The following is a 16054-nucleotide window of genomic DNA, read 5'->3' on the forward strand; positions in this document are numbered from 1 at the left end:
AGGGATAGTTTACCTTTGTCGCAGTCAATTCTGATGTCATTTGTGACCTTGGTAAGAGCAGTTTCAGTACTGTGACGAGCGGAAGCCTGATTGGAGGGATTTGAACAAGGAGTTCTGGGAAAGATGGGCACGGATTTGGGAGGTGACAACACGTTCAAGGACTTGGGAGAGGAAAAGGAAGTTGGAGATGAGGTGATGGTTTGCGGGGTCGAGGGTTAGTTTTTTGAGGAGAGGGGTGATGACTGCAGATTTTAAGGAAAGGGGGACAATACTGGAGGAAAGGGGGACAATACTGGAGGAGAGGGAACAGTTAACAATCTGCGAACATGGGAGCCAGGAAGGAAAGTTTGGTTGTCAGCAATTTAGTAGGAATATGGTCGAGAGAGCAGGAGGTCGGTCTCATTGACGAGATGAGCTTTGAAAGAGCAAGAGAGGAGAGAAATTAGAGAAATATGCAAATTTAGGGTTAGGGCAGGGGGTGGAAACGGAGAGGAAGTAAGGTCCAGCAGGCTCGGGAAGGGAAGGAATTGAAAGCGGAAGCAGTTGAACGGATGTTGTCAGTCTTTTTAACAAAGTCACATTTATTGTTGGAGGTGAGGGAGGAGGAGGTAGGGGGAGGGTGGTTTGAGAAGACGGTTAGTGGTGAAGAGAAGCCTGGTATTTTTGCCGTCGTGGATGATCTTGGAATAGTGGATGGTTTTAGTGATGGAGAGCAGGACCCAGTAGTGCTTTATATGATCTAGCCAAATCTGGTGATGGATGATTAGACCAGTTTTCCACCAAAGACATTCAAGTCTGCGTCCCTTGGACTTACGGGAGCAGAGATGAGGGGTATGTGGTAAACCACTGTTACCGTTCACAACCGTTCACTATTGTTACACTGTTGTTATCACTGTTTACACTGTTGTTATCACTACACAAGGTTACCTCTTGTCACGCACGCTGTTATACCTAGGCATACCTCAGCTGACTCCGCCCATGGCTCCGCCTGCTTGCCCAGGTATAAAGGTGACCGCTTGGCTAGTATTCTTCCTTGTTGGAACCGATCACCCACGAGGGTGGGCTCTGTTATTTAGCCAATAAAAACCTATAGTTACTATCTTAACTCGTCGCTTTTCATGGAATGAATTGATAGGTATATCAATTTTATTGGCTAAATTTTGAAATGACTGACCAGCCCCAGCAGCCGACTTGGCTGCGAGCCCTCCGACCGCCGTACCTGGATCTAAACCCACAGGCAGCGAATTCAGCCCTCGACTTCGAACACTGGCTGAGCTGTTTCGAATCCTACCTGGGAGCCTCCGGCGTGCCTCCGGAATCCAAACTAAGAGTCCTGACCGCCCAGATGAGCCCTAAAGTATTTGCACTCATCCGGGACCTTGCTACATACGAGGACGCCCTCAACCTGCTAAAAGAGCAGTACCGGAGCCCAGTAAATTCAATGTATGCCAGATATCTCCTAAGATCCCGCTCGCAACAGCCAGGAGAGTCTGTAGATGAATTTTTACGGGCGCTACAAACACTCGGCAGGGACTGTGACTTTAAAGCTGTAATGGCTGCAGAAAATACTGAAGGAAATATCCGCGATGCCTTCGTGAAAGGCCTTCGGTCCGACTACTCACGGCAAAGACTGCTCGAATCAAAGGACCTCGAATTGAAAACAGCTGCAGCCCTCGCTCGCTCCCTGGAAGTGGCCCATCGGGACCTCGAGGCGTACTCCAGGTACAGTGCGACTCGGGCCCGACTCCGGCCGCAATACCCCTCGCACCGCCGCCCCTGGGACCTACTACGGCGTCGGTGTCCCGGAATCGATCGGGACCGCCACCCCCGGGACCTGTTGCGGCAGCGGACCTCCGCGATCGGGCCGCCAGCTGCTTCTGTGGCCAGGCGAGACATCAAAGGGCGCGCTGCCCTGCAAGGAACGCGACCTGCTCCGGCTGCAAAAAGAAAGGCCACTTCGTAAACGCCTGCAGGGGGAAAGCCACAGACGCCAGCAGTGCCTCATGTGAGTTGTGGGGGTGGCCATCTTTGATCAAGGCCACAGATGCCAGCATTGCATCATGTGAGTCGTGGGGCGGCCATCTTTGATCAAGGCCACAGACGCCAGCAGTGCCTCATGTGAGTTGTGGGGGCGGCCATCTTCTCCGCCATTTTGTCCAACTTCGTGGGGATCCGCGTCATGGGCGCCGCCATTTTGTTCGCCGCACTCGGCCGCCGTTTTGTCTCCAGACCCGGCCGCCGTTTTGTCTCCAGACCCGACCACCGCCTCACCTGCAGACTACAGCAGCTCACTCAGCCATAGACTGGCCTCCGTCACGCTTGACCAAGCTCTCCCGCATCATCTGTCCAAGTCCATGATGGACATCGAAGTAAACGGCCACGCCACGACCTGCCTGTTCGACAGCGGAAGCACGGAGAGTTTTATTCACCCAGACACGGTGAACTGCTACTCCCTCACTGCCCGGCCAACGTGCCATCGGATCTCGATGGCGGCGGTCCCATTCAACAGACATCAGCGGCTACTGTGTGGTGACCCTGTCGGTTAGGGGCACGGAATATAAAAACTTTAAACTTCTCGTCCTGCCCCAGCTCTGCGCTGCCGTCCTACTAGGGCTGGATTTCCAAAGCCACCTTCAAAGTGTCACTTTGGCTTACGGTGGATCCCTCCCCCCACTCACAGTCTGCAACCAGCAAAATTTAAACCGCCCGCCGCGTACCACCTGCGGCCTCTCCACCCTCAAAGTCCCGCCCCCCTCCTTGTTCGCTAACCTCACCCGTGACTTTAAACCCGTCGCTACCAAGAGCGGGCGGTACAGCGCCGGGGACAGAGCTTTTATTACCTCTGAGGTGCAGCGACTCCTGAGGGAGGGCATCATCGAGGGGAGCACCAGCCCCTGGCGTGCCCAGGTCGTAGTCGTTAAGACCGGCGATAAACACCGCCTGGTCATCGACTGCAGCCAAACCATAAACCGGTACACCCAGCTGGACGCATACCCCCTTCCCCGCATATCTGATATGGTCAACCAGATTGCACAGTACCGGGTATTCCCCACCATCGACCTCAAGTCGGCCTATCACCAACTCCCTATCCGCCCTGAGGACCGCCAGTATACCGCCTTCGAGGCGAATGGCCGCCTCTACCACTTCCTTTGGGTTCCCTTCGGCGTCGCCAACGGGGTTTCGGTCTTCCAAAGGGAGATGGACCGGATGGTTGACCAGAACGCGCTGCAGGCCACGTTCCCTTATCTAGATAACGTCACCATCTGCGGCCGCAACCAGCAGGACCACGATGTTAATCTGGAGAAATTCCTCCGTACGGCCCAACGGCTGAACCTCACTTACAATAAGGAGAAATGTGTGTTTAACACCTCGCGCCTTGCCATCCTCGGCTGCGTAGTAGAGAATGGAGTCATCGGCCCCGACCCCGAAAGAATGCGCCCCCTCATGGAGCTTCCCCTCCCCCACTGTCCAAAGGCGCTGAAGAGAACCCTGGGGCTCTTAGCTTACTATGCCCAATGGGTGCCCAATTATGCGGACAAAGCCAGACCCCCCCTGACAGCAGAAGCAGGCGCAGCCTTCTCCCTCATAAAAGGAGACATTGCGAAGGCCACAATGCACGCAGTGGATGAGTCCATCCCTTTCCAAGTGGAAAGCGATGCATCCGACTTCGCCCTAGCTGCAACCCTTAACCAGGCGGGGAGACCTGTGGCCGCCTTCTCAAGGACCCTCCAGGGTCCTGAGATCCGACACTCTTCTGTCGAGAAGGAGGCCCAGGCGATTGTGGAGGCGGTACGACGCTGGAGGCATTACCTGGCAGGCAAACGATTTACCCTCCTCACCGACCAGCGTTCGGTTGCTTTTATGTTTAATAACAAGCTGAAGGGCAAAATCAAGAATGACAAGATCTTGAGGTGGAGAATTGAGCTCTCCACCTACGATTACGATATCTTGTACCGGCCTGGTAAACTCAACGACCCCCCAGATGCTCTATCACGAAGTACATGCGCCAACGCGCAAGTTGATAGACTGCGGACCCTCCACAACGACCTCTGCCACCCCGGGGTCACCAGACTTTACCACTTCATTAAGGCCCGCAACCTGCCCTACTCCATCGAGGAGGTCAGGACCATGACCAGGAACTGCCAAACCTGTGCCGAATGCAAACCGCATTTCTATAGGCCGGACAGAGCAAGCCTGATCAAGGCCACCCGCCCCTTCGAGCGCTTGAGCATCGATTTTAAGGGGCCCCTCCCGTCCTCTGACCGTAATGTGTACTTCCTCAACATTATTGACGAGTACTCCCGTTTCCCCTTTGCCATCCCCTGCCCAGACATGACCAGTACCACGGTCATCAAATGCCTGAACGACCTCTTCGCCTTGTTCGGGTTCCCGAACTATATACATAGCGACCGGGGCGCATCCTTCATGAGCGAGGAACTTCGCCAGTTCCTGCTCGCGAGAGGTATTGCTGCGAGCAGGACCACCAGCTACAACCCCCGGGGGAACGGCCAGGTGGAAAGAGAAAACGCGACAGTTTGGAAGGCCGTCCTCTTAGCCCTAAAGTCTAAGGGCCTCCCAACCTCTCGCTGGCAGGAAGTCCTCCCGGCAGCGCTCCACTCCATCCGGTCACTGCTTTGCACTGCCATTAACGCCACCCCCCATGAACGAATGTTTGTTTTCCCCAGGAAGTCGACTACGGGAACCTCGCTACCAACATGGCTGACTTCTCCGGTGCCCGTCCTGCTGCGGAAGCACGTGAGGACCCATAAAACGGACCCCCTGGTCGAGAGGGTGGACCTCCTGCACGCCAACCCCCAGTACGCCTATGTGGCATACCCAGACGGGCGGGAGGACACTGTCTCCTTGCGAGACCTCGCACCCTTGGGCACCCCTGAGATACCACCGTTACCCCCCACCACTCCCCCAAATCCAGCTCCTGTAGACGGCATGCCGGAACCCCAGGAGCCTTCGTCGACCACGCAGACACCAGCATTAACATCGGATACTGCACCACCGCCGCCGCTGCTGCGCCGATCAGAAAGGCTTACGAGGCCTCCTGAGAGACTGACATACACGAACTGGTAGTACACTTCACCCCGCCGGACTCAATTTTAAACAAGGGGTGAATGTGGTAAACCACTGTTACCGTTCACAACCGTTCACTATTGTTACACTGTTGTTATCACTGTTTACACTGTTGTTATCACTGCACAAGGTTACCTCTTGCCACGCACGCTGTTATACCTAGGCATACCTCAGCTGACTCCGCCCATGGCTCCGCCTGCTTGCCCAGGTATAAAGGTGACTGCTTGGCTAGTATTCTTCCTTGTTGGAACCGATCACCCACGAGGGTGGGCTCTGTTATTTAGCCAATAAAAACCTATAGTTACTATCTTAACTCGTCGCTTTTCATGGAAGGAATTGATAGGTATATCAGGGTACACCAGGAGGAATGACTAGGGTGAGAGAATGTAATGATTTTAGTGGGGACAAGGGCATCTAAGCTAGTAGGAGAGGGTGTGATTTAGAAAGTCAGTAGCTGCAGAGACGTCATGGAGAACCGTAGTTAGGGAATTAGAAAGTGCTGTGGTATGGGACTCTCGAGTTATTTTCCAGGGGCTGATCTGAAAAGAAGTGGGTTTAGGAGGGGGAAGGGAAATATGGGTAGAGAGTGATATAAGGATATGATCGGAGATTGCCTTATTGGTAATGGTTACGGCGGGGATAGTGAGGCTATGTGAGATAAGATCGAGGGGGTGGCCGTGTATATGGGTGGGGAAGTTGACATGAAGGGAGAGATTAATGGAGGAATGGAGGGGAGGCAAGATGAGTTGAGATGGAGGTTGAAATCACCGAGGATGAGAAGTCGCTTGGTGCAGAAGCAGAGATGATAGCTCATTGAGAAAATTGGTGTGGTATTTGGGTGGGCGGTACAGAGAGACGAGAGGGGTGGAACAAGGTGAGATGCTCAAAGGAGGAGAAGTTGCCGGAGGAGTAGGGAGACAAACCAAGGTGTGATTTAGATATAAGGACTACGGCAGTTTGGCCATGGAATATGGTGCAAAGTATGGCCAGGTGGGGAAGCTTCATTAAGGGGAAAGGTGTCATCACCCTTCAACCATGTTTCCATCAATGCCATGATGTCAATTTGATCGTCCACAATAAGGTCATAGATGACGAGGCCCTTATTTACAAGTGAACGTACATTTTGAAGGGAAATGCAGAGAGGGGCGATGATACCTAATTTACTGGCATAGTCCAGAGGGGCAGAGCAGGGAGGAGGTTTGCGAGATTAGCTGGCAGTAGGCACTTAGGGAGGGGAGGATGGGGAGAGAGTAAGATGGGGCAATTTAGGTTGCTGATAGCTAACTTAATCCTATTTGCATTTATGCTTATTTGCTAGATTATCCTGTAAATTTTGTGGGCTTGGTGGTTCAGAGAGCTAATTTTAGTACTGTACTACATTTAGTGCATAAATGTTGAATCAAAACACCCAAATCTGTTTGCATCACCATTTATGCAAATTAATGTGAAATGGATTAAAACTTGGTTTGTGGCTCCTGAGGCCCAGGAAGACAACCCCTCGGATACTTCTGACTTCAATCATTAATGGAATACTCTCCTTTGATTTTTAGAGGATGAAGATTTCTCCATTCTGTTGAAAGCCTTGGAAGGTAGGTTTCTGTTAACTTGCATTTCTTGTGGTCTAAATGTGCAGTACACTATTATCTTTGCCTTTAAAGGATTCAGTGAATAATGCATATACACAGATATTAAATGGATAACTGCTGCATCATTATTGGCCCTGAATTTGAGGTCAGAGGCTTCCCGCCTCTGGGAAATGCCTCCGATCCGCAAATAAAATTCGCGCCTCCCTGGTGGTCTGGAGACTCGTGGTCCTGGGCCTCTCCAGGTACCCGCGGGAAGAGGCCCAGGTATCTCGGGCGCAGGCGGATAGCAAGCGCCCGGGATCACATGGGCTGGCCCAACAAATGAAAGAAGGGAATCCCCATTCATGCTTATGGGGATTCCTTATGTACGGAAACCCCATAAACATGAATGGGAATAGCCCAAAAAATACCTCTACGCTTCAAATTAAAAAATTTTTTAAAAATCACGTTTAAAATTAATTAAAATGTCATTTAATTAAATATTTAAAACAAGTTACATTTTTTGAAAAATAAATGTACATGTTTTAAAGGGGCTAAAAATAAACTTACCTAATTGGACAGGTTTTAAAAGTATAAATTATTGATAACATTTTATTTTTCTAATTTTTTTCTAAAACTCTTGTGCTGGTAAAAGCCAGCCATGTGCCTGCTTTTACCAGGCGTAAGAATTTCATGGGCATTCGCTGGGCAAATAGCGCAACTCTCCGCCCGCGGATGATCTGTCAAGAAGATTCTTGCACGGCCCCTATGGGCGCGTACACGCCAGTAGGGGGTGCAAATTACAGCCCATTATATAATTAATGGCCCAGTAATTCCGGGCACAACGCGTGAGTACGGACGGGGTACTCACGCGTGTGCCCGGAGGAATTGCCGGTTTTCAGCATGCACAGCGCATGCGTTGAAAACTGGCATTTCCTGTCCTCTGACCTAAGGGGTTAAGAGGCAGAACGCGCGCGACTGCACAGGCAGCGCGTGCGCAGTGAAATTTCTTTTTTTTTCCAGAGTTGCGCGTGTGTAAAGGCCTCCAGTCTTTACGCATTGAAAAACCACACGTAAGTACTTAGTTTTTCAGGTAAGTGGGCTTTTAGTACAATTGAGAATTTTTTTTTCCACAGGTTTGTTATTTTTAAAAGAGTTTACAGTAAGGTAAGTTTAGTTTTAGCCCTGATTTAAAAAATTTTAATTTTTTTTAAAATTTTAAAATTATTGTTTAAAATAGTTTTTCAGAGTTCTTTATTGTTCATTTAAGTAGTGCAATGTTTTTTTAATTTTCTTTCAGGTTTAAGTAGTGTTTTGGGGCCAGGAGTTTTCATGAGTTTAACAGCTCTTTCTGTCAAACTCATGAATGAGTTTCCCCTCCCCTGATTGGCTGCACAGTGCTCACCTGATCCCAGCCGGCACATCGCACTAACTACGCCGCTGGATCAGGTAAGCACATCGCGCCGACATCTGAACCGGGCCAGTGACAGGAAATGCGAGCAGGCCCGGGCTTCAGATGTCGGCGCGCAGGGTGAGTGCAGATCGGGGGCTTGCACGCGCGGCAAGCACCCGATCCTAATTTCAGGGCCAATAGTTTAAAAACCTTTTACTTTGCACTTGAAACGGACGTAACAAATCATGGAAACACTATTCCTTCAAAATCATTTTAATTTAAAAAGAATCAGTTTTTATTTTTCAATTATTAACTTCAATGTGGTGTAAATTGCAAAATGCCATAATGGTTTTGATGGCCTCTTAAGCTGTGAAATTTGGGGTTTTCTTTTTAGCTTTAGTCAGGGAATCCACTTTGAAGTTGATTTAGAATGATAAACCTTTAGAGTATGGCAGGAGTAAAAAAGGATTAGTGGAGAATTTATTTACTGTGGGGGATTGGATTTGGCAAATTTTCAGGTACATAGGCAAGAATATACCCAATTTTATTAATACCAATAGATTTTCTGTGGCATTGCTAACAACAACAACTTGCATTTATGTAGTGCTTTTGACATAGTAAAATGTCCCAGGGCGCTTCTCTAGAGCATTATCCGACAAAATTTGACACTGAGCCACATGAGCTAGTAGGACAGGTGAATGAGGTAGGTTTTAAAGGAGAAGAAAGTGATCGAGATGCTGAGCGGTTTCGGGAGGGAATTCCAGTGCTTGGGGCCTAGTTAACTGAAGGCATGGCTGCCAGTGGTGTGGCGAAGGAAATCGGGGATGCACAAAAGGTCAGAATTGGAAGAGCGTAGAGTTCTGAGGGTTGCAGGACTGGAGAAATTTACAGAGATGGGGGTGAGGTCATGAAGGGATTTGAACAGAAGTATGAGAATTTTAAATTTGAGGCGTTGCTGGACCAGGAGCCAATCTAGGTCAGCGAGCACGAGTTAGGATACGGCAGCAGAGCTTTGGATGAGTTCAAGTTTACGGAGGGTGGAAGGTGGGAGGCCGGCTTACATATAATGGCCTATAATTTGCTGTCAAAATAACAGGGTGGCTAATGCCGTTCTCCATTATTTATGCGTAAATGCTACAGCAATTTCGGGCGAGGGCAGATGTGTGGTTAAACACGGAAATCCAAAGTTGCTGTCCGCAATGCACTGCTCCGCCACTAGCTTCACAAAAACTGCATCTCACTGGCTGCCTCACCATTAAATGGCATGAAATTGCTGTACTTGCGTGGTAGATGTGAACAAACTCGCCACAGAAAGTTAAGTCTTGTCTATTTCAGTCTAAGTACGCTTTTAACAACATGGTAAGTGTTAATTACTGCCAGCCAACCTCTCTGGCACTGAAAATTAACTATTGCAAGTGTGGAGTCTCATTCCTTCAGGTTTTAATTGTTGAAGATATTACAAATGCAAAACATAAAATTCCTTTCTATCTCTCTAAATCCGATCTTTCTTTCCCTCTCTTTATTTCTCTTTCTGTACCTGATTTGACGTTGATTTCAGCCACTCTAATTCACACTTCCTTCTCAGTCCTTGCGCTGTTAATTTCACAAATCTTCTGTCTGCTTATGTAAGGAGATACACAATTGCTTTCCCTGTTCACTCAGGTCCCAGATGCCTGGTTTCCCTTGCTGCGACGTTATAAGCTCACACTTTCAGCAGCTTGGCACGCAAAAAATTAAAAAACCTAAACATAAAAGGGCATGACTAACTAATGGCAGAAGTCATTAGATGCCCTGCCACAGCTTGTTTTATAATGACTGGAGCATTGTAGCATGTAACAAACAATGTATTATTCTGCCAAAATAAAAACCAAAAATACGTAGCAGACCTATCAACATCAGTAAAAAGAAGACAGGTTAATGTTGCTCACCTATATCCCCTTGTGCCTTTTCTGAACTCATCTTAGCCATGAGACCCACCTCCTTCTCCGTCATCCCTATGCCCACCAAACTGCTGAGCACCCAACTTCTCTTCCTGGCCCCCATGTTAGCTGATATTAATGTTTCTCTCTCCCCCTCCCCTTCAAATCTGCCATCATTACTCCCCTCCTCAAAAAATCCACTCTTGACCCCACTGTCCCTATAAACTACCACCCCATCTCCAACCTCCCTTTCCTCTCCACAATCCTTGAACGTGTTATCACCTCCCAAATCCGTGCCCATCTTTCCCTCAACTTCATGTTTGAACCCCTCCAATCAGGTTTCTGCCATTGCCACAGTACTGAAACAGCCCTGATCAAAGTCACAAATGACATTGTGTGACTCTGACCGTGGTAAACTATCCCTCCTCATTCGTCTCAAACTTTTATCTGCTGTCTTTGAGATGATTGACCACGCCATCCTCCTCCAATGCCTCTCGACCTTCGTCCAGCTGGGCGGGGCTGCCCTCGCCTAGTTCCATGCCTATCTATTCAATCGTAGCCAGAGAATCACCTGCAATGGCTTCTCTTCCCGCTCCCACGCTGTTACCTCTGGAGTCCGCCAAGGGCCTATCCTCGGCTCCCTCCTATTTCTCATCTACTTGCTGCCCCTCGGCGACACATCCAAAAACACCTTGTCCGGTTCCACGTGCACGCTGATGACACCAACTACTACCTCACCACCACCTCTCGCACCCCCCCCCCCACCAGTTCCTCTGATCTGTTATGCTGCTTGTTGGACATCCAGTATTTCCTCATTGTCTTCGGCCCCACCACAAACTCTGTGCCCTATCTATTGACTCAATCCCTCTCCCTGGCTGAGGCTGAACCAGCCTGTTCACAACCTTGGCATCCTATTTGACCCTGAGCTCAGCTTCCAACCCCATATCCTCCATCACCAAGACTGGTTACTTCCCCCTCCGTAACATCGCCCGTCTCTACCCCTGACTCAGCTCATCTGTTAAAACCCTCATCCATGCCTTTGTTACCTCTAGACTTGCCTCCCACCTTGCACCCTCCGTAAACTTGAGCTCATCCAAAGCTCTGCTGCCCGCATCCTAACTCGCACCAAGTCTCATTCACCCATCACCCCTGTGCTTGCTGACCTACATTGACTCCTGGTCCAGCAACGCCTTGATTTTAAAATTCTCATCCTTGTTTTCAAATCCCTCCATGGCTTCGCCCCTCCCTATCTCTGTAACCTCCTCCAGCCCGGCAACCCTCAAGAGTTCACAGAATCACAGAAACCCCACAGTGCAGATAGAGGCCATTTCGGCCCATCGAGCCTGCACCGACACATATCCCACCCAATCCCCGTAACCCCTACACCAACACATATCCCACCCTATCCCTGTAACCCCACGTATTTAATCCCCCTAACACTAAGGGTCAATTTATCATAGCCAATCAACCTAACCTGCACATCTTTGGACTGTGGGAGGAAACCGGAGCACCCGGAGAAAACCCACGCAAACAAGGGGAGAATGTGCAAACTCCACACAGACAGTCGCCCGAGGCCGGATTCGAACCCGGGTCGCTGGCGCTGTGAGGCAACAGTGCTAACCACTATGCCACCGTGCTGCCCTCTTCTCTGCACTCCTCCAATTCTGGTCTCTTATGCATCCCCGATTTCCATCGCTCCACCATTGGCGGCTATGCCTTCAGCTGCCTGGGCCCTAAGCTCTGGAATTCCCTCCCTAAACCTCTCTGCCTCTCTACCTCTCTACCTGTCTCCTCCTTTAAAACACTCCTTCAAAGCTACCTCTTGCCTATGCCTATGATCTGATTGTAGTAACTCTGACATGACTAGTGCTGTAAAGCACAGTGACAGCAATCTTGGAGATGTATCTGGCGTATCGGGAAGCTAAATAGGCCACAGCGCCACCTACCTTGGAGGAAAAATTGGAAGACTCAATCAAATAAGTTACATTGAACTACAACACAGAAACAGGCCATTCAGCCCAACTGGTCTATGCTGGTGTTTATGCTCCACACGAGCCTCCTCCCACCCCTCTTCATCTCGCCCTATCAGCATATCCTATTCTTTTCTCCCTTGTGTGTGTATCTAGCTTCCCCTCAAATGCATCTATTATATTCGTCTCAACTACTCCTTATAGCAGCGAGTTCCATATTTTAACCACTCTCTGGATAAAGAAGTTTCTCCTGAATTCCCTATAGGAGTTATTAGTAATTATAAAATGCCTGCAGTGGCGAGTGATCCAGTTTTGTCAGTGGTCCGATGAAATAATTGTTTGGGTCACTGATTCCTGACTCCCGATTGATTGGGACTGAGTGGCGGATCTGCCAGATTCTTGTCGAGATCACCTCGTGTATGGCTGAGTCTGTGGGAATAGCCTATGCTGACCTTTTGAATCTCCCTGATTTTAATTGCTCCAGCATTGGCAGCCGTGCTTTCAGCTGCCTAGGTCCTGAGCTCTGGAATTCCCACCCTAAATCTCTCCACTTCTCTCTCCTCCCTTAGGACGCTGCGTAAAACCTACCTCTTCGACCAAGCTTTTGGTCATCTGCCTTAATACCTCCTTGTGTGGCTCGGTGTCAAATTTTGTTTTATAACGCTCCTGTGAAGGGCCTTGGGATGTTTTACATTAAAGGCGCTTTATAAATACAATTTGTTGTTGTTGTTTGAAATGCACTGCCTGAAAGGGTGATAGAAGCAGATTCATCAGTAACATTCACAAGATAATTCGATAAATACTTGAAGGGGAAAAAGATTACAGGGCTATGGGGCAAGAGCAGGAGAGTGGGATTAATTGGATAGCTCTTTCAAAGAGCCACGTAGTTACAATGGGTCAAATGACCTCTGTGCAGTATCATTCTATGATTCCAGGATTGTATGACTTGCCCCGAGAGCCCCGACACGTGGGCTGCAGCTGCTATCCCTCTTTCCCCACCCTCTTCCCCTGGGGCTTCCGATTGGCCACGACCACTGATTGCTCTCCTTCCCCCGAGGCCGGCGATTCTACCTCTGCCCCCAAGGCCATCACTTACCTGCGGCGTAAGCAGTGACCCAATCTTTCGCCACACTTATCTTCTTGGGCTCCTGCTGCTCATTTCCTATTCAAATGAGGTTCCAGGCTCAATACCCAGGGCTCCTTGGATCTCTCCATTCGTGCATGGGGGGAGCTGGGTGCTCCTGAATTTCTAGACCATAATGTCCATATGGTATTTGGGAATTTATGGAAGGAAGTTTTGGGCAACATCAAGAGTCTGACTGAGTTCACTCAGTTCCAGCTTTGGATTTTAATGGTTGAGTGCCAGCGAACTGCTGCAGAAAATGGTGCGAAATAATAAAGGAAACAAAGAATTTTCATTTATAAAATGTTACTGTGTCCTCTGGACAAACCAAAGTGTCTCAATGAATAGATTACTTTTGAAATGTAGTCACTGCTCTGTAGGCAAACGTGGCAGCCAATTTGCTCCTAGCAATTGAGACCAGTAAACTTGATGGTGCTACTTGAGGGAGGAATGTTGGCCAGGATGTCTGGGTAACTCCCTGCATGTCTTCAAATAGTGCCCTGGGATCTTATACATCCACCTGAGACGTGCAATGGGGCTTCAGTATAACATCTCATTCGAAAGACGGCAACTCCGACAGTGCAGCATTCCTCAGTCTAGATTAGATGCTCAAGTCTCCAGAGTGGGGATTGAACCCACAACCTTCTGACTCAGAGACAAGAGTGCTACGACTAACACCTTAACCAAATAACTCTTTAAAATTTTAGTGTGATCGCTCTGGACAAGTAGTCAGTTTTGTGGTAAGCCAGTTATTCATGAAACAAAAATTAACTAATATAATTGGTGAATTGCCTTTGTACTATTTTGCTTTTGAAATTATGGAATGCTTATGAACATTTTTCTAAATTAAGCATTTTGTATAATTGTGTTCTTTTTACAGAATATGAAGGTTTCATAACCAGTGGTATAACATTACCATCCCTTGTCTGTGCCATTACAGGTATATTTTAATGCAAATTTGATCTGTTCTTTCTCTCCCCCAAATCCCTTCTCGCTTCCCCCCCCCCCCAGCCCCCCTCTCGCTTTCCCCCCCAGCCCCCCTCTCGCTTTCCCCCCCAGCCCCCCTCTCGCTTTCCCCCCCAGCCCCCCTCTCGCTTTCCCCCCCAGCCCCCCTCTCGCTTTCCCCCCCAGCCCCCCTCTCGCTTTCCCCCCCAGCCCCCCTCTCGCTTTCCCCCCCAGCCCCCCTCTCGCTTTCCCCCCCAGCCCCCCTCTCGCTTTCCCCCCCAGCCCCCCTCTCGCTTTCCCCCCCAGCCCCCCTCTCGCTTTCCCCCCCAGCCCCCCTCTCGCTTTCCCCCCCAGCCCCCCTCTCGCTTTCCCCCCCAGCCCCCCTCTCGCTTTCCCCCCCAGCCCCCCTCTCGCTTTCCCCCCCAGCCCCCCTCTCGCTTTCCCCCCCAGCCCCCCTCTCGCTTTCCCCCCCAGCCCCCCTCTCGCTTTCCCCCCCAGCCCCCCCTCGCTTTCCCCCCCAGCCCCCCTCTCGCTTTCCCCCCCCAGCCCCCCTCTCGCTTTCCCCCCCAGCCCCCCTCTCGCTTTCCCCCCCAGCCCCCCTCTCGCTTTCCCCCCCAGCCCCCCTCTCGCTTTCCCCCCCAGCCCCCCTCTCGCTTTCCCCCCCAGCCCCCTCTCGCTTTCCCCCCCAGCCCCCTCTCGCTTTCCCCCCCAGCCCCCCTCTCGCTTTCCCCCCCAGCCCCCTCTCGCTTTCCCCCCCAGCCCCCCTCTCGCTTTCCCCCCCAGCCCCCCTCTCGCTTTCCCCCCCCAGCCCCCCTCTCGCTTTCCCCCCCCAGCCCCCCTCTCGCTTTCCCCCCCCAGCCCCCCTCTCGCTTCCCCCCCCAGCCCCCCTCTCGCTTCCCCCCCCAGCCCCCCTCTCGCTTCCCCCCCCAGCCCCCCTCTCGCTTCCCCCCCCAGCCCCCCTCTCGCTTCCCCCCCCAGCCCCCCTCTCGCTTCCCCCCCCAGCCCCCCTCTCGCTTCCCCCCCCAGCCCCCCTCTCGCTTCCCCCCCCAGCCCCCCTCTCGCTTCCCCCCCCAGCCCCCCTCTCGCTTCCCCCCCCAGCCCCCCTCTCGCTTCCCCCCCCAGCCCCCCTCTCGCTTCCCCCCCCAGCCCCCCTCTCGCTTCCCCCCCCAGCCCCCCTCTCGCTTCCCCCCCCAGCCCCCCTCTCGCTTCCCCCCCCAGCCCCCCTCTCGCTTCCCCCCCCAGCCCCCCTCTCGCTTCCCCCCCCAGCCCCCCTCTCGCTTCCCCCCCCAGCCCCCCTCTCGCTTCCCCCCCCAGCCCCCCTCTCGCTTCCCCCCCCAGCCCCCCTCTCGCTTCCCCCCCCAGCCCCCCTCTCGCTTCCCCCCCCAGCCCCCCTCTCGCTTTCCCCCCCCAGCCCCCCTCTCGCTTTCCCCCCCAGCCCCCCTCTCGCTTTCTCCCCCAGCCCCCCTCTCGCTTTCCCCCCCAGCCCCCCTCTCGCTTTCCCCCCCAGCCCCCCTCTCGCTTTCCCCCCCAGCCCCCCTCTCGCTTTCCCCCCCAGCCCCCCTCTCGCTTTCCCCCCCAGCCCCCCTCTCGCTTTCCCCCCAGCCCCCCTCTCGCTTTCCCCCCCAGCCCCCCTCTCGCTTTCCCCCCCAGCCCCCCTCTCGCTTTCCCCCCCAGCCCCCCTCTCGCTTTCCCCCCCAGCCCCCCTCTCGCTTTCCCCCCCAGCCCCCCTCTCGCTTTCCCCCCCAGCCCCCCTCTCGCTTTCCCCCCCAGCCCCCCTCTCGCTTTCCCCCCCAGCCCCCCTCTCGCTTTCCCCCCCAGCCCCTCTCTCGCTTTCCCCCCCAGCCCCCCTCTCGCTTTCCCCCCCAGCCCCCCTCTCGCTTTCCCCCCCAGCCCCCCTCTCGCTTTCCCCCCCAGCCCCCCTCTCGCTTTCCCCCCCAGCCCCCTCTCGCTTTCCCCCCCAGCCCCCTCTCGCTTTCCCCCCCAGCCCCCCTCTCGCTTTCCCCCCCAGCCCCCCTCTCGCTTTCCCCCCCAGCCCCCCTCTCGCTTTCCCCCCC

General features: G+C 52.2%; 1 protein-coding gene across 4 annotated transcripts in view; it reads left to right on the forward strand.

Moving 5' to 3' along the window:
- Nucleotides 1–16054, forward strand: part of alg1 (ALG1 chitobiosyldiphosphodolichol beta-mannosyltransferase) — a 69090-nt gene that overhangs the window by 22261 nt on the left and 30775 nt on the right. For all 4 annotated transcript variants that reach the window (XR_015079971.1, XM_086000908.1, XM_086000906.1 and 1 more), the window contains exons 8-9: nt 6636–6674; nt 13936–13995. Coding sequence is in view for 3 of the 4 variants with exons in the window: in XM_086000908.1 (XP_085857034.1) it covers nt 6636–6674; nt 13936–13995 (99 nt within the window). In the remaining variant the exon portion in view is untranslated. The remainder of the gene's footprint in view (nt 1–6635; nt 6675–13935; nt 13996–16054) is intronic.

Source organism: Somniosus microcephalus, chromosome 11, assembly GCF_052327205.1.
Source record: "Somniosus microcephalus isolate GS21.2 chromosome 11, FLI_Smic_1.0, whole genome shotgun sequence".
NCBI lineage: Eukaryota > Metazoa > Chordata > Chondrichthyes > Squaliformes > Somniosidae > Somniosus > Somniosus microcephalus.